The sequence below is a fragment of the Nicotiana sylvestris genome, chromosome 3, assembly GCF_000393655.2.
Source record: "Nicotiana sylvestris chromosome 3, ASM39365v2, whole genome shotgun sequence".
In the NCBI taxonomy this organism is placed as follows: Eukaryota; Viridiplantae; Streptophyta; class Magnoliopsida; order Solanales; family Solanaceae; genus Nicotiana; species Nicotiana sylvestris.
Genome location: NC_091059.1, coordinates 185,140,551 through 185,157,591, shown reverse-complemented (window position 1 = coordinate 185,157,591; position 17,041 = coordinate 185,140,551). Strand labels below are relative to the sequence as shown.

Sequence of the window (17,041 nt, the reverse complement as noted above, 5' to 3'; positions counted from 1 at the left end):
TATGTTTGATCAGATGCTTATATTGTAGGTTGCTTTTTTGCTTTCAGGTTGATATTGAGGTTTCATCGGTTCTTGCTCACTTTTCACCATTACTATACGGGGCAATTATGGAACTAATTGTTGATTTTGATATTTTGCGTCTATCATCAGACTCCTTGGCGCCAACTACAGTTAATGGAAGTGGGGTATCTGCCGGTTTTTGGTTCTCCATTGCTGCAAATGTGAAATCTATTGGTTTCTTGATTGATTTTGAAAGTGATGTAGAAAATGCTTGCAGTCTCATGTTTTTGCTTCAGACATTAAATATTCGGTATGTGGGTTGCATCTTGTTTTACTTTTTATCAACCAGACAAGGATATACCATTAGTAATAGCGAAAATACACAAAAGATGAGATGTTATACAAAGTTGGTAAGTGAAATCGTGTTGCAGCTTTATACTCCTAGACATATCATAAATAACGAGCCCGTCTATTAACCATCCTGGGTTTTCACCGCTAGAATGCTACAAGAATTTCTCTAGTGCATAATCATCATACCAGTGTGATTTCAAAAATCATTGGTGGCTCTCCTGAATGGTCTCTTGACATGCGTCTCTTGCTTAGCTGTTTATTTCCAAAATACTTGACAGTTGACAATAAGTGGCACGTCCGATAGAGGAGTTATTTTCTGCTCCGATAAAATTGCACTGTTTTTGTTTGTTTACCTCAAGTCATCCGTGATACAATGCCAATTTCAGGTAAATCAGTCATGCCATCCACCATGATGGAGTCTAAACTGTAGCATTGATTGGACCATTGTCTTAAATTCTATTAATATGTTCTTCGAAATCAGATAGACATTTTGAAGTGCTTCCTTTTAACGGTGGTGTTCGGGCTAGCTTGTGTGAACCTAGACTATTCGACGGGCATCTCTGTCCTCCCACTAGTACAGATTTTGTGTGAATCTCCCCACGAAGACTTGAGCAGATGAAGCATGATCTTACTTTTTTGTCTCTGCTGGAATCCAATATTTTCATGGAACCTTCATTGGCTGCTAGGCTACACACTAGGGTGCTGAATTTGTTTTAAGTTTTTATTTTGTTTTTGGCTGGCAGCAAGTGAGCTTGACTACTTATCTGGCGAGAAAACAAATAGAGGACTAAAGGTGCATTTGAAGTTGTGGCTGAAATAGTTGTATTTCGACTTAACCTTTAAAATTCAAGTATTCACTGTAAATAAAATATTAGAAAACATTCTCTCTTTGTGCTGGTGAGAGGTAGCAGGTACCCGTGGAATAAGTCGAGGTACGTGCAAGCTTGCCTGAACACCATAATTATCAAATAAAAGAAAATAAAAAAAACATCATGTTGTCTGGTATCTATCCTTCAATCATTTATTTTCTTGTGTTCCAGGAGAGATACTTTTCAAATCATTTCTGTACTAAGTGTTCACTTTATGAAGTTGCAGGTTTGATGGAAAAGAGTCCTTAGAGGGAAGGGCCTCAGTGAAGGATATAAAGATCCATGATTATTGTGGTAGAAGTGAAGGGAAAAGCCTTACCTTTTGCTCATCTCGAAGCTCGTCAGGATCTATGTATCAGGATGATAATGGTGTCAGAATTGACCGTCAAACTGGGGATTCCGATAACAAAAGTAGTACCAATGATCCGTGCATTCTGTTCCATTACAAATACTATGAGAATTCAGGATTCATTGGTCATGAATGTAAATTGAGTTTAAGTGATCTTGATATTCACTGCTACCGTTTTATAATTGGAGTTTTGGTAGGATTTGTTGATAAGCTATCTAAAATCAGAACTTCTCTTCGAGTTGCGGGCAACCCTTTAGTGAATAGCAACAATTGCATTCCTAGTTTTCGTTCCTCGCTTCAAAATTCTGGTTTCTTCAACTTTTTAATAACTTCTGTGTCTGAATGGGCAAGCATTTCATTGGATCATTTCCCTTTCATCACCCTAACAGATACTGGTTCACTTAATCTTGGAGGTTTCTCAAACGAAAATTTCCTTGAGTGGTGGAAGGTTCTCAATTTAAGGGACAGCAAGGGCAGAAATCCTAAGGCCGACATAGAGAATAAAACTAACAGTCAGCTTCCATCTTCTGTTAAGTCGTCTTCTCAAATTTATGATGCTAAAAAGGCGTATTTCATTGATTTGGAGCTCAGCAACTGCAGAGTTCATTTTCATGAACCCCCTTACGTGATTGGAACTCTTCTGTTTCCAAATGTCAAGTCTGCATTGTGTATTTGCGCCGACTATCTGGATATACTTTGCTCTGCTGAGGGTTTGGCTCTTTCTTCTTTACAGTGGACTCATATGATGCAGGATTTCCTTTGGGGTCCCTTGACATCCAGTTCCTCTCCAACTTTGAACCTACGTATCAGGAAAGAAAGTGAAAAGTCACCGTTGAAAATGAGTTTCAGTATCCAGAATGTGTCTTGTGTTTTACCGCCTGAGTTCCTTGCAGTTATCATTGGTTATTTTTCCTTATCTGATTTGAGCAGTCCCGGATTGCCTATTACAGAAAGCTCTAACTCTAACACTTCAAAAGACAATGTATGCACTGAATTTATGTTTGAGATACTGGACTCCAACTTATTTATACCGACGGGGACTAGTGGATCTCAATTTCTGAAACTTGATATACGACGGTTATATTCTGGTTTCACGCAAAATGGTGAAGCAAAGTTTGTGCTGAAGGATATTCCTGCGGAGTGCTTGGTTACAGAAGATGAAATTGCTCACAGAAATGATTGTCTGGACTTATTTGGATATGACTTATCTCTATCTTTGATGCAATTGGAAGAAGAAGCATCTAATTGTTCAGGTTCTTTTTATGGCCCCACTTGGGCAAATATCATCTTGATTGCGCCATTTAGTGCTGATGTATGGGTGAGATTACCATCCCAATGTGAATGTTGCGATGTCGTATCCTGTTATCCAAGTTGCATTATGACAATAGTCAAGGTTTGTCAACTCAACGCTGAAGGTAAGAATCAGATTCTGTCATAGGTTTTCTTGAGTATTCAAGCAAACCTTTTTACATCTCAGTATTTGCTATTTGTGCACAGGTGCATCACTCATGATTGGGTGTGAAGCAATGATGGATATGATAGATCAGTTTTCCTCTGTAAATAAACAAGCCGAAGCATTCAAATCTGATATCTTACAGTTTTTTCTACGCAAGGAGGGGAAAAAGGAAAAAGATGCATCTCTGCCTCAAGCCACTCCTGAAAATTTCATGATAATCCAAGCTTCTGTCAGGTCAATGTCCATAAAATTGCGAGAACAGAAAGGAGAATCAGTTGCTTCTGATCTCATTGGGGAGGTTAACATGCAGTTGCTGTGTTCTGCCTCTTTAAAAAATGATGAACTCTCAAGGCTGAGGATCTCCTTCTCTTATCTACAGCTATTCTCATCACTGAACTCTGTTTTGCTTGCAGAATGCTGTTCTAACTCTGGCTTACCTGTTATTGTAACAACATTTTCATTGTCTGATCATGGTGCAAATATGCTTTCTGTTTCCATGTCTTTGCTAGATGTTTGGATACATTTGTCTGACTGGGTTGCGATCATCAATGTACTCCATTCTTCCTCTACAAAACAACCCAAGATCTTAATGACAAACTCATTATCAAAGAATATTGCACATGTCCCTTTTGACCAACTCAAGGATGATGAAAATGATGGCCCACAAAATTCCTATCCATGTCCAAATATTTTGACGTCTGAAGTAAATGCGGGGCATGTTTCTGGAATTCACTATGTTGAGTTGGAAAGTTTTAGTGTCCAAATTCATGTTCCTGCTTGGGTTAGAAAAGATGCTTTGAACACATCAGAGTTGAAGCAGGGCGAAAAGAGCATGAATTATTTACGAAACATGATTTATGGAAATAGACACGGCCTTTTTACTGTTGGCTTTCAAGCAAGGAATACTAAACTTTTTAACTTCGGGACTACTATGAGATTGAAAATTGATCTAGATAAAACCTGGGGTACAGTGGAGCTAGTAAAGGATGATACCACACGCACATGGCCCCTGTTTGAACTATTTCAAGTGAACCTGGAAGCTGAAATTTGCACTAGTTGCATTGAGCGTATCCATGCGAAGGTGGATCTTCAATGTCACTGTCTGGATGTATGGTTATCAGATCACATTCTTTATTTCTGGCAGTTTGTGGATTTTGAATGTCCAGCAGCTGGGCCTTCTCAGTTTAGTGTCAGTCAAGTGAAATTTGAAATCCAGCTTAGAAAGTTTTCTCTTCTTTTGGCTGATGGAAAGGTGATTTCATCTCTATAGCACTATCTCTACTGACATCATTTCTGCAGTGTGCTTTTGCTAGATTGGACTCAAAAGTGCATGTTGATAACTTGATCTCTTGCTATTTGTTAGTTAGTTAGCTGTTACGTAAATAAGCATAGTCCTGATCATTGCAGTAATAGCAATATTATCAACATAGACCACCAGAAAAATACAGAGACTTGAAGTAGAATGCCGATAAAACACAGAGTGATCGGCTTCACTCCGAGTCATGGGGTAACTGTGTTGAACTTAAAAAACCAGGCTTGAGGAGACTTCTTTAGACCATAAAGTGACCGCGCAAGTGACATACAAGGCCACGAGACTCCCGCTGAGCAACAAAACCAGGTGGTTGCTCCATATAATCTTCATCCTCAAGGTCACCGTGAAGAAAAGCATTCTTAATGTCCAGCATGGATAGAAAAAGGCAGCTTGATGCTATTTTAGCCATAGGAGAGAAAGTATAACTGTAATCGATAAATATCTGAGTATATCCTCTGGCAACAAGATAGGCCTTTTCCCGAACCAAATAACATGTTTGGAATGGATGAAACAAGGGCATCACCTTGGAATAAATAGATCGCCACAGAATACTACATAACTGAGCATCGATCTTCTCCCAAAGTGCTTTGGCCGTTTCATCTCCTTCGCTAGACTTTTTGAGTAAATGATCTTGAACACATAGACCTTTCACCACAACTCGACAGACGAAGCCCAAGCTATGTAGTTTGAATTTCCCGTTAAAGGTTCTGAGGTAATCATAACATCGGAACTGCAGAGCCCGTGTTTTTAGATTCGAAAACATCAACTCCCAAAGACATCGTTGGATTGAAGAGAGGTCTATAAAATTATCACCAATAACAGAAAGAATCAATTGGAACTCGTTGAAACAGACATTGTATTTGCCGGAAAAATTACTGTAGCTGCTGGAAAATCAGTGTAGTCGCCGAAGAAATCTCAAAGTGTTCGGAATAAAAAGAAAACAGTATGGGCCTGTCAGAATTACTAGATGATAAGACTGTCCTGAAGAAACTTTTCCAAAAAATGGCCGGAACAATGGTCACTCGCCGGCGTGTGGGTTCTACGCGCTGCCGGTGTCAGAACTAAGTTCTGGATGCGCAACAGAGCGCGTGGTTAGGGTTCTACCGGTGTGGCTTTCTGGTATTTGGTCGCCCGAGAATTCCGCACTTGCTAGTGCTGTTATTGTTCGTAAAAAAGTCCACTGGAGAAGGGATCACTCAAAAAACAGCCTGAAATTCACCGGAAAAAGGCACGGTGACTGTCTAGGACTCGCTGGTTACTGCATATCTGGGATTTCTCACGAGTTGCTCTGATTCCATGTGAAAAAGCACGAGAAAATATATTTTTCATGTATATTAACCATAATATAAGTACCCCAATTTATAACAATACGCAATACCTTCCCTACTCCTATTCCATGTAGGACTATGCTTATTTACATAACAGCTAACTAACTAACACTATTCAACTGTCTTAAATCCATTACTATCTTTTAGAAGTATTTAATTGATTTATGCTCTTAAGGGTACCATTGGGAAGCTGTAGACCATCACCGTAGTTCCTTTAATGGTTCCTCCCTTTTGTTTGAACAGTAAATTGACAGTTCAGGGTAGGAATTATTCCTCACTGGTGACTGACATCTGTTTCCTGGCATTCTTTTGTCTGGCACGAAACTTTTCTTGCAAGGTCTTGTGTACTCTACATGAATTTTCTCATTGATATTGAGTGCGGGGGTAAAGTTATGAACATGCATGCTGCTGGTATCCATTTTCACCTTTGGTCCATCATGTCAGTTAGAAGTTGTAGGAGCACTTTGAAATATATCTTGTTTCAGAGAAGTCTAGTTCCTGGAAGCTCACAAAGATATAGGAATGCTGTTAGTAATTAGGATTTGGTCTCTAGGTTTTCGGAGTGTGCTATAATTTCTTCTTCTTCAGTATTATTATTGTTAAGATCTCCCACATTACTTGCGGAAATGGGCTATTGTCACCTAATATGATTTTGGGCAATCCTCACCTCGAACGTTTGAGATTGAGTTTAGGCCCAATTTTCATTGTCTTTACATGGTATAAGTGCCACACACATTCCTATTCTTGGTTAACCCCATGTTACACAACAACAAACCCAGTGTAGTCTCACAAGTAGGTTTTGGGGAGGGTAGAGTGTATGCATACCTTACCCCTGCCATGTTGCACCCCTATGTTATATTATCCACACTCGAAAAAGTCCAGCCTTCGGCATGCACACGGAGTTCTAAGAATGTCCCACATTGGTTGAGAGAAGGGCTTATTGCCTCCTTACGCGGCCCAGTGCAATCCTCGTCCCATGTGCTAGTTTTTTGATTGTTAAGCCTTATGTCCATCTTCTTTACAATTATGCTCATATTTTCACGAAAAAGTTGCTTTTTTTTTTTCTTTTATCATCGCTGTCAAAACCCCTCTGCACTGAATTGGGAAGTGTTTCTTTTTCTCCTTTTCTTTATCTCGTTATTGTCTCCTTATGTTGTCCTGGGCAAGCATCACCTCTTTTTTTCTTTTTCTTTTTTCCTATTCTTTTTTGGGTTGTTTTCTAACTTTTGTTTATGGGGGTGGCGTGGGGTGTGGTGGCGTGAGGTTCTAGGCTGCAATTTTATCCCTGATGTTCCGTCATATTTAATCTTTACTTTTCTGGTCTTTCATCTGGTTAATTGTGTGGTCTTTGCTTTTTTACTGCTGATGAGTGGGGCGATTCTTGTTTGTTTCATGCCAGTATTGTCTTTTTTATCTTTTGACTACAATGAGTTATTGTCCTTTGATCATTTCTGCTAATTATATCTCATAAATTCTTCAGCTACAAACGTTTTGCTAATACCTGTGTATTTTTCTCTAGTGGAGTTCAAGTGGACCTTTGCTGGAGTTGCTCATGACAAACTTGCTTCTTTGCTCAAATATAGCTGGAAATGAAATGGAGGGTTTAGTGAAGTGTGAAGTCCAAGTGAACTACAATAACATTGACAAGGTAGAGATAACAAATCATGGTTTGTCTTTTATTGGACTTCTGGTTCACTAATTTTATTTTATATCTGGGACAATAGGCATTGTGGGAGCCTTTCCTAGAGCCATGGAAAGTCCAACTAAGCATACGAAGGCATGACGACCATTCCCTTTTGAGTAGTGACGTTACTAGCAATCTTCATATCGAGTCGACAACTCAACTTAACTTGAATCTTACCGAGTCACTTATTGAGGTAATTTAGTTTTAACTGTTTTGCAAGAAAACTCTCTGTTGCATTTGTTGATAAAATTATTTATTGAGAAAAAGGAATCCCTCTTGGCATTTTCTGGTGGAAATTGTGAGAAAATAGAACAAGAAAGAATTGTGAGAAACTCTACTCGATTATTCCCTCAAGCTATTGGGTATTTAGATAGTAAGGCATACATGTTCTAAACTAGGAAAGCAAATCAACATGTACATAATTACAGGAAACACCTTATCAATTTTTTTTTTTTACTGAAAACTAGTCATCCTAATTTGTTTGTGATCCTAGTTGTTATGCTGTGTATTTACAATATCCTTAACTCCCCTCAAGCTGGTGCATATAAATCGTATGCGCCAAGCTTGTTGCACATATAACTTGTTCTTGGACCAGACGTGGTGAATATATCTTCTAGCTGATCATTCCACTTTACGAACTTTGTGAAAGTATCTCTTGAGATCATCTTTTCTCTGATAAAATGACACTCAATTTCTATATGTGTAGTCCTCTCATGAAACACCGTATTTGATGTGATATGAAGTGCAACTTGATTATCACACACAAGTTCATTTGGCCAATCTTTCTAAATTTCAATCCTTTTAGTAGTTTGCTTGATCTAGATGAATTCGTAGGCGCCACTTCCATTGCTCTTTATTCAGCTTCTGCACTCGATCTTGCAACTACATTTTACTTCTCACTTTTCCAAGACACTAAATACTACTAAGGTCTATTTAGTCTTAATCATTGAGAGAGTCAAACCTATTGCAACTCAAAAGTCACAGAAGCCTTCTCCATAAATTCAAAAACTGCTTGTATTTGCCTTTATTCTTATATCATTATCTTGTTGGTGTTTCTACGTTTTGTGTCTGTTTCTTTTACTTTTATTTTGAGCCAGGGTTCTAATGGAAACAACCTCTCTACCTTCACAAAGTAGGGGTAAGGTCTGTGTACACTCTACCCCTCCCAGACCCCATTTTGTGGGATTACACTGAGTTTGTTTTTGTTGTTGCTGCTTATATTTGCCTTTATTCATCATCGAATAAAATTTTACACACTTCTATTGTCTTGACAATGGTCTCACCTATGAATGGCATCATAGTATATTATAAGTGGACGTCAGTTGGCGCCTAATAACAAAACATCACCACTGTTATCCTCGTCTTTCTGAGCTTTAATGAGATCAACCTTGTGTCATAAAATACTAGATTATTTTTTGCTGCATCCTTGAAAATGATATGACTAAGCATCATAGGTCATCCTAAGCAGATTTAGGTTAGTAATATGAATCATCTCTATCCATATTCAAAGGATTCAACATAGTTTGACTATTTTTATGCTGGTTGTTGTTAGATAGTTATTGAAATAACGTGAATTAGTCCTAGTCCCACATAGAGAAGGAGTAAGATATACAACAACAACAACCTAGTGAGTTCCCGCAGAATAGGAGTAGGATATGTATTGTATAAATTGGGCCCATTGTATTATAATTGAATAGAATATCAAAAAATAGATTTTTCTCCCATGCATTCTCACAGTTGTTAAGCTAAAGCAACTCTCCTTTACATAATCTTGGGACTCGATATGTTTTACAAAGCTAACATTGATGGAGTTCCTTGTCCGAAATGAATATGCAGATTTTTTCTTTTTAAAAAAAAATTATCCCTGATTTAGGATTAAATATGAGTTCATTTGTTTTTTGTACACTACTCTTATCTAGTTTTTTTGTTTAAAGAAGTTCTCATCCTTAGTTTCCTTTCATCCGATCGGCGTAGAGGAATTCTTGCAGTATGCTTGCAGAATATTGACAGAAATATAGCAAATTGCACAATGTAAAATTTTACTACAGACTTGCTGATTGGTCATCTCTTTTAAATACAATTCAAACGAGATAGCTGATATATGTCTCTTTCCTTTTGCTTTCCTTTGGTGAAGGTTGTTTCTAGGGCAATTGAGATGACTAAAAATGCATGGGATGTGGTACAGTTGACTGCTAATTCTGAGATCCCATCATTCTTAAAGTCTCAGATAAGTGAAAATCTGGACACCCGGAGTTCTCCTCCTTATATACTGCAAAATCTGACTTCGTTGCCTTTAGAGTTTCATGTCTATCAACAGCAGCAGAGTGGTTATGGCTTAGAAGTACCCTCCGTGAAAGGTGGAAAGTATTTACAACCAGGATCTTCTATTCCAGTTTATGTTAGTGAAAGTCTTGAGGATCAAATTTTACGCTATAGGCCCGCCCAATCCTGTGACCAATTTGGTGACAAAAAATCGGTGGAGCCATCACATCATTATATCATTGTTCAACTTGAGGGAACATCATTTCCTTCTGCTCCTATTTCAATGGATCTTGTTGGTATTAGATACTTTGAGGTCGATTTTTCCAAATCATCAAGGAAGTTTGATATTGATACAACTAAGAATGTTCCAAACAGTAGTATAAATGATGGAAGGAACGGTAGAATAGAAGAAAAAAGTGGCTTTATCGTTCCTGTAGTGATTGATGTGTCCATACAGAGTTACACGAAGATGGTGCGGTTGTACTCAACTGTAAGTGGCAATGCTGGTCATATTTTGTGCAGTGTTGATTATCTATACTGCTTTACATATTTCGGTTTGATTTCAGGTAGTAGTATCAAATGGAACTTCTGTGCCTCTTGAAGTACGGTTTGACATTCCATTTGGTGTTTCTCCAAAGGTATATAGGCAGACGTAATTCTATTGGTTTAGGAAAAAGAATACCAGTATCTGTTTAGTTTTGGCTGGATTTCTGTCCCTACACTTTTTCGTAACTTCTGTCATTTCCCTTGTTTGTCATGTCAGATTCTGGACCCCATATATCCTGGTCAACAGTTTCCTCTTCCATTACATTTGGCTGAAGCAGGACGAATGAGATGGCGTCCTCTTGGTAATTCTTACTTGTGGAGTGAAGCCCACAGTATTCCAAATATTCTTTCAAATGAAAATAGAATCAGCCTTTTGCGCTCTTTTGTCTGCTATCCATCTCATCCAAGCAGTGACCCTTTCCGCTGCTGCATATCTGTGCATGATTGGTGCTTAGCGTCAGCTGTGTCACCAGAAAAAGGGTTTTCTTTGTCCAACAATATTCTAACACAGCCCCTTAAAGCTCATAGCAATGTAACTTACATGCTTAAGTCTGAGAAGAGGAATGTACATCAGTTGACTTTAAGCAGTCCATTGGTGTTGAAGAACTATCTTCCGGAGATGGTGTCCGTGACAATAGAAAATGCTGGTGTTTGTCGTTCTGCAGATGTGTCAGAGGTTTGCACTATGTTATAGTTACTAATATTTCATGAATAAATTTGTTTTAATTTGTGTTTCTTCACCAGCATTATTTTCCGTTTCTCCCAGGTTGAAACTTCTTTCTTCCATGTTGATTCTTCACATGACCTCACAATAACTTTTGACATGCCTGGATATAAACCTTCAGCTGTGAAATTTCCACGTGCTGAAACATTTGGTGAAATAGCGAAGTTCAGCGGAACAAGGTTCTCTTTGTCGGAGACTATTACTTTTGACCCTCAGTCATCAGATGGTACCTGTTGAATTTTGCATGCCTGTTCTTTGTCATCATACCAGCATTATTAGTTCTGTCTCTTATTATTTTTTATTCTATAATCTCCACTTTATTAGGTCCTCTGTGTGTTGCAATTGAGAAGGTGATGGATGCATTTTGTGGAGCTCGTGAAATATGCATTTCGGTTCCATTTTTGCTATACAATTGCACTGGTTTCCCCCTTGTTGTATCTGAATCTGTCAACTGGGCAAAAGGCCATTTTAGTGTCATTACTTCTTGCTATGATGTGGACGAGCAGGACCTAATTCTCCGCAAGAAAGATGGTCTTGGTATTTTGACTTCTAATCAAGATATGGATACAGCGGCGAATAGCAACATTCTGCCTGTAGCTCCCTTGAGCAATAACCTCGTCACAAAGTCACATGACCCTAAATTCTCTGGGACACAATCAATTGAGTTTGATAATTCAACAGTTTTTCACCGGGGTTCACAGAAGCATGATAAAGCATCGCTTCACTGGAGTAGGTCTTATACAAGTAGTCAATCCAGCTTAAAATCTTGTAGCTTAACAGAAGGTGATGCTTGGAAGGTTAATTGCCGGATGTATTCACCTAACCCAAGTTTGTCTTCAAGTGAAATTATGGTCCGACTGTGTAGATATCTACCTAATTGTCTGATGGATGACATTCCTAACGATTCTTGGTCTATCGCTTTTTCTCTTGTGCCACCTACTGGTTCGACCAGTGTAACGGTCCCACAACCATCCTGGAAATCCGGCTATGTAACTTCTGTTAGTGCTGTTGCAGCACCATTTTTGGGTAGGACAAGAATTATTACCTTTCAGCCAAGGTACTCTGCAATATCATAATTATGTCATTCTACTACCATATTCAAAGGGTTTATTTAACATCTTCCTGCCGGGAATGTATCTATAACTAAGCACTCATAATTCTACAGATACGTAATCAGTAATGCATGCAACAAGGAATTGTGTTACAAGCAGAAAGGAACAGATGGTGTTTTCACATTGGAATCTGGAAGGCATTCTCATATTCAGTGGACGAATACAATGAGGTATATTGTGACGGTGGTTGGCATTATCATTGCTCATTGATATCTCAAGTTACTTCTAAGTTTGCACATATTACGAATTCCCCTCATAAATGTTAATTACTTCTAAACTAAGTGCACGTGCATTTGTAGGTACATATAGAACTCCAGCACCTAGTTATTGTGATTTAGTTTTGGTTGAAACAGTGGAGGACTATAATACTCCTAGAAGCATGGGAGGAGTATGCTACCCCAATGCATGCAAAGCCCCCCGTCTGAAATTTCCATTCGGGACATTTCAAACTAATCCTCTGTTACATAGTTATGTAAATAACCCTAGTCCGACATGGAATATGAGAAGAATATGTATTGTGTATAGTTATAAATAGAGCTATTATAAAATACTTAGTAGCAGATCAATGATAGATTTTTCTCTCGTGCATTCTCACATGGTATCAGAGCATTAGTGTGAAAAGATCGTTGTGTGTCATTCCAGCGTAACCGGGAAGAAAAAATTTAGTCATCGTGCAATTTTTCCTGTGACCTAAGGGCTGTCTACGTGAAAGTTGCTTTCTGTCGATGTTGTGCAAAAAACCAACACCACCACGAGGTAGATCACCTTCCGGTGACCAACCCCAGAAAATTTCTCCGGTACAAAGGCTGACACGCGCCTACAATATGTTGATGTTGATGATATTGTTATTACCGACAATGATTAGGATGGTATTACTATGTTGAAACATCTCTTTCAGCACTTTCAGATTAAGGATCTGGGCAGATTAAAGTTTTTTTTTGGGCATTGAGGTCGTCAGTCTAGCTCATGTATTTTGATCTCACAACGGAAGTATGCCTTAGACATTCTTGAGGAGACAGGAATGATAGGTTGTAGACCTGTTGACACTCCTATGGATTTCCGAATTTTAAATTTCGTATATAGGCGGCTGGTTGGTAAATTAAATTACCTCACAGTGACTAGACCTGACATTTCCTTTCCAGTGAGTGTGGTGAGTCAGTTTATGAATTCTCCATGTGATAGTCATTGGAATGCAGTTGTCCACATTCTTCGATATATAAAATCAGCCCCAAACAAAGGATTATTGTTTGAAGATCGAGGCCATGAACAAATTATTGGATACTGTAGATTTGAGAAGAAGGCGGCTTCTTGTATTTCTGTGTTTACATCCCATGAGCAAGGGAATTTATACAAAGCTTCTAATGCTAATTAAGAAAATAAAATAAATCTATACAATCAATTCAGGTATCAATCAGAATAAAATCAGATCTCCTAAATATAATCAAATCTCCTGAAATCATGCTAATCAACACTCCTAAATCAAGTCTCCTTGAATCATGTTAATCAACACTCCCCCTCAAGTTGGTGCAAAGATGTCGCACATGCCAACTTGCAACTCAAAGTATGGAAAGTTCGCTTGTTTGAGACCTTTGGTAAACACATCAGCTAGCTGTTTTCCCAATGGCACATGAAACAAACTCAAGGCACCAGTTGTAACTTTTTCTTTGATGAAGTGTCGATCAATTTCCACATGCTTTGTTCGGTCATGCTAGACTTGATTATGAGCTATACTGATGGCAGCCTTATTACTGCAGTACATGGAAAGTTTTCCCTTTTCAGACAGTCTCAATTCCTGTAGTAGCTTTTGTAGCCAAAGCAGTTCGCAAATACCTTGGGCCATAGCTCCATATTCTACCTCCGTACTTGATTTAACAACTACACTTTGCTTCTTGCTTCTCCAAGTAACCAAGTTTCCTCCTACGAGCGTACAATAACCGGATGTTGATCTTCTGTCATCTAGAGATCCAGCCCAGTCCGCGTCTGTAAAGGCTTCTATTTGGAGGTGATCATGTTTGGAGAAAAGTAGACCTTTCCCTGGAGCAGACTTCAGATACTGCAAAATGTGAAAAACATCTTGCATATGAGGTTCTCGGGGGGATCATGCATGAATTGACTCACCATGCTAACTGAATAGGCTATGTCTGGTCTAGTGTGGTAGAGATAAATGAGTCTTCCTGATCTCTCTCTTTATCAACTGATTCTCCAACTCCGCTTTGTAACATGTGATTGCTTTTAATGGGCGATTCTCTGGGTCTGCAACTTGTCATACCGGTTTCTTTCAAGAGATCCAGAATATACTTCCTTTGAGAAATAAAAATTCCTCTTTTGGATCTAGCAAGCTCAATTCCCAAGAAGTACTGCAATTTTCTTAGATCCTTTATCTCAAATTCATGTGCTACCAACTGCTTCAATTGGGACATCTCTTCTTTGTCATCTCTTGTCATTACTATATCATCAACATAAACTATGAGAAGAGTGTGTTTACCCGTTTGATGTCTTATGAAGAGGGTGTGATCAACATTGCTTTGTTGGTAACCGAAGGAGATCATTGCTTTGCTGAATCTGTAAAACCAAGCTTTAGGGGATTGCTTCAGTTCGTATAAGGCTTTCTTCAATCTGCATACCTTTCCCTGACTCTATGCAATATCAAATCCAGGAGGAATCTCCATACGCCTCTTCTTCTAAGTCTTCGTGAGGAAATGCATTCTTCACATCAAACTGTTGCAAGTCCCAATCAATATTAGCTGCACAAGACAAAAGAATCCTAATGGTGTTCGTCTTTGCAACATGGGCAAATGTCTCTTGATAATCCACTCTATAAGTCTGAGTGAATCCCTTAGTCACCAATCTTGCTTTGAATCTTTTCAATTAAACCATCAGCTTTGTGCTTCACAGTGAAGACCCATTTGCAGCCAACCAACTTCTTGTCTGGTGGTGAAGTGACAAGTTCCCAAGTTTCTTTTTTTTGACAAGACCTTCATTTCTTCAATCATAGGTTGCTTCAATTTAAGATCTGCAAAAGCTTCCCTCCAATTCTGGAAATAGACAAGGCAAAGGCTTTTTAGGAGGGAGATTAAGAATTATAGTTGATATAGTTAGATAAAGGGTGTTTGGTGGTGCAAGATCTTACTTCTTTTCAGTGAGCAATAGGCACATCTAACTCATTAGGAAATGTTGATAATTCACCGGTAGAAGAAGGTTCAGCTTCGGTAGATTGCATGATGGCTTCTTCTGCTCTATTACTCCTTGAGTAAGTTTTCAAATTAGGCCTATCCAAATGCCCAATAGTCTCCCCCCTGAATTTATTCTCCAATTTCACTTTCTCCTATGACAGTGTCATCAAGAGGTCCAATAATGGAACTAGGTAGGATCACCTCTTCCTCCTTATTGCTCTTCCCCTAAGAGGTGATGAGGTAATATTGAAATAGGGCTCAGATTCTCGAAAGGTTTAATCCATGCTATCAAAAGATCTCCTAGAGGGAGGATGATAACATTTGTAACCTTTATGTGTCGGAGAGTACCCAATGGAAACACACTTTATAGCTCTAGGATCAAGTTTCTCAGAATTTCTAGTGTGGACAAGACAAATACACCCAAACACCTTTGGAAAAACAATATATTCATTCTTACCCTTTAAAGTTTCCAGAGGACTTTGAAAATTGAGGAGTTTAAGTGGCATTCTGTTGATAAGATAGGCAGATGCTAGAATAGCATCCCCTAGTAAGGTTTTGGTAGATGCATGGTGAACATAAGAGATTTTGCTATTTCTAACGAATGCCTATTTTCTTATTCAGCAACCCCATTTTGTGCTCTAGTGTAAGGAGAATTTGTTTGATGGACTATCCCATTGGACTCCAAATAAGCAGCAGGTCTTTTTATCCATGTATTCGCCGCTATTGTCAGTTCTCAAGATTTTTATTTTGGCATCAAGCTGAGTACAAATCATCTTATGAAATAGCTGAAAATAAGAGAAAACTTCACTTTTGGCTTTTAACAAATATACCCAAGTCATCCTAGTGCAACAATTAATGAATGTAACAAACCATTGACTACCAGACAAAGAAACAGTTTGGGTAGGACCCTATACGTCAGAATGAATAATCATAAACGGAGTTGTGCTTCTATTATCACTCACAAGATAAGAGTTTCTAGTATGCTTGGCATATTCACACGCATCACAGAATAAAGATTCAAATCGAGTTCTTGAAAACAAATCGGGATATAACTTCTTCAAAACGAAGAATGATGGGCGTCCTAATCGTCTATGCCGCTGTATTATTTCTCGGTTGACATCCTTACTTTCCTTAAAAAGGCTTGACTAGAGTTTTGAATTCTATCTAACATATACAAGTCTTCACGGAATCTACCACTGCCAATCCTTTTCCCTATTTGAAGATCCTGAAAAATACAATGATCGGGAAAGAACTCGATTTTGTAGTTTAGAGCTTTAGTGATGGCACTAACAGATAAAAGATTGACAGGGAACTCAGGGACATGGAGCACGAATGATAATTTAATATTAGGTGTACAAATGATAGAACCTGTTCCAGAGATAGGTGTTAAAGAACCATTGACTATTTTAACATTATCTCCTTTTGGACACAGAGAATAGTTTCGAATGCCATTAGAAGATTCTGCATGTGTCTATTTGCACTAGAATCAACAATCCAAGAATTATAGTGAGCATCAAAGGCAGTACCTGATTGCACATGATTGGATGTGGCAACATTAGCGGAGTCAAGTTTGGCTAGGAGGCGACGGAGTAGTTGAATTTCATCCGAAGGTAAGATTTTTCTAGAAATCGTCTTAAGTGTCTCCATATTTTCTGCCTAATCAGAAGGAAATCTCAAGAAAATTGTTCAAAAGTAATTTGCCTCGCTGGAACCAAATCTGTCTTGACGGAACGAGAAGGGGTTTGTGTTGCAGACAACCACCAAGAAAGAGAAAACTCGACCTCTTCAATAAAAACAGAATCCTAGTGCTGCGAGGGAGATAACTCGCCTCAAAAAGGCAGTAAGGGCTCTGATACCATGTAGATTTTGAGAAGA

At 38.6% G+C, this 17,041-nt stretch overlaps 1 protein-coding gene across 5 annotated transcripts in view; it reads left to right on the top strand.

The window, feature by feature from the left end:
* Positions 1–17,041, top strand: part of LOC104210888 (intermembrane lipid transfer protein VPS13) — a 92,338-nt gene that overhangs the window by 61,863 nt on the left and 13,434 nt on the right. For all 5 annotated transcript variants that reach the window (XM_070171261.1, XM_070171264.1, XM_070171263.1 and 2 more), the window contains 11 exons: positions 48–310; positions 1,447–2,984; positions 3,067–4,277; positions 7,185–7,313; positions 7,390–7,542; positions 9,484–10,101; positions 10,178–10,249; positions 10,375–10,833; positions 10,924–11,107; positions 11,206–11,938; positions 12,047–12,163. In XM_070171261.1, coding sequence (XP_070027362.1) covers positions 48–310; positions 1,447–2,984; positions 3,067–4,277; positions 7,185–7,313; positions 7,390–7,542; positions 9,484–10,101; positions 10,178–10,249; positions 10,375–10,833; positions 10,924–11,107; positions 11,206–11,938; positions 12,047–12,163 — 5,477 coding nt within the window. The remainder of the gene's footprint in view (positions 1–47; positions 311–1,446; positions 2,985–3,066; positions 4,278–7,184; positions 7,314–7,389; positions 7,543–9,483; positions 10,102–10,177; positions 10,250–10,374; positions 10,834–10,923; positions 11,108–11,205; positions 11,939–12,046; positions 12,164–17,041) is intronic.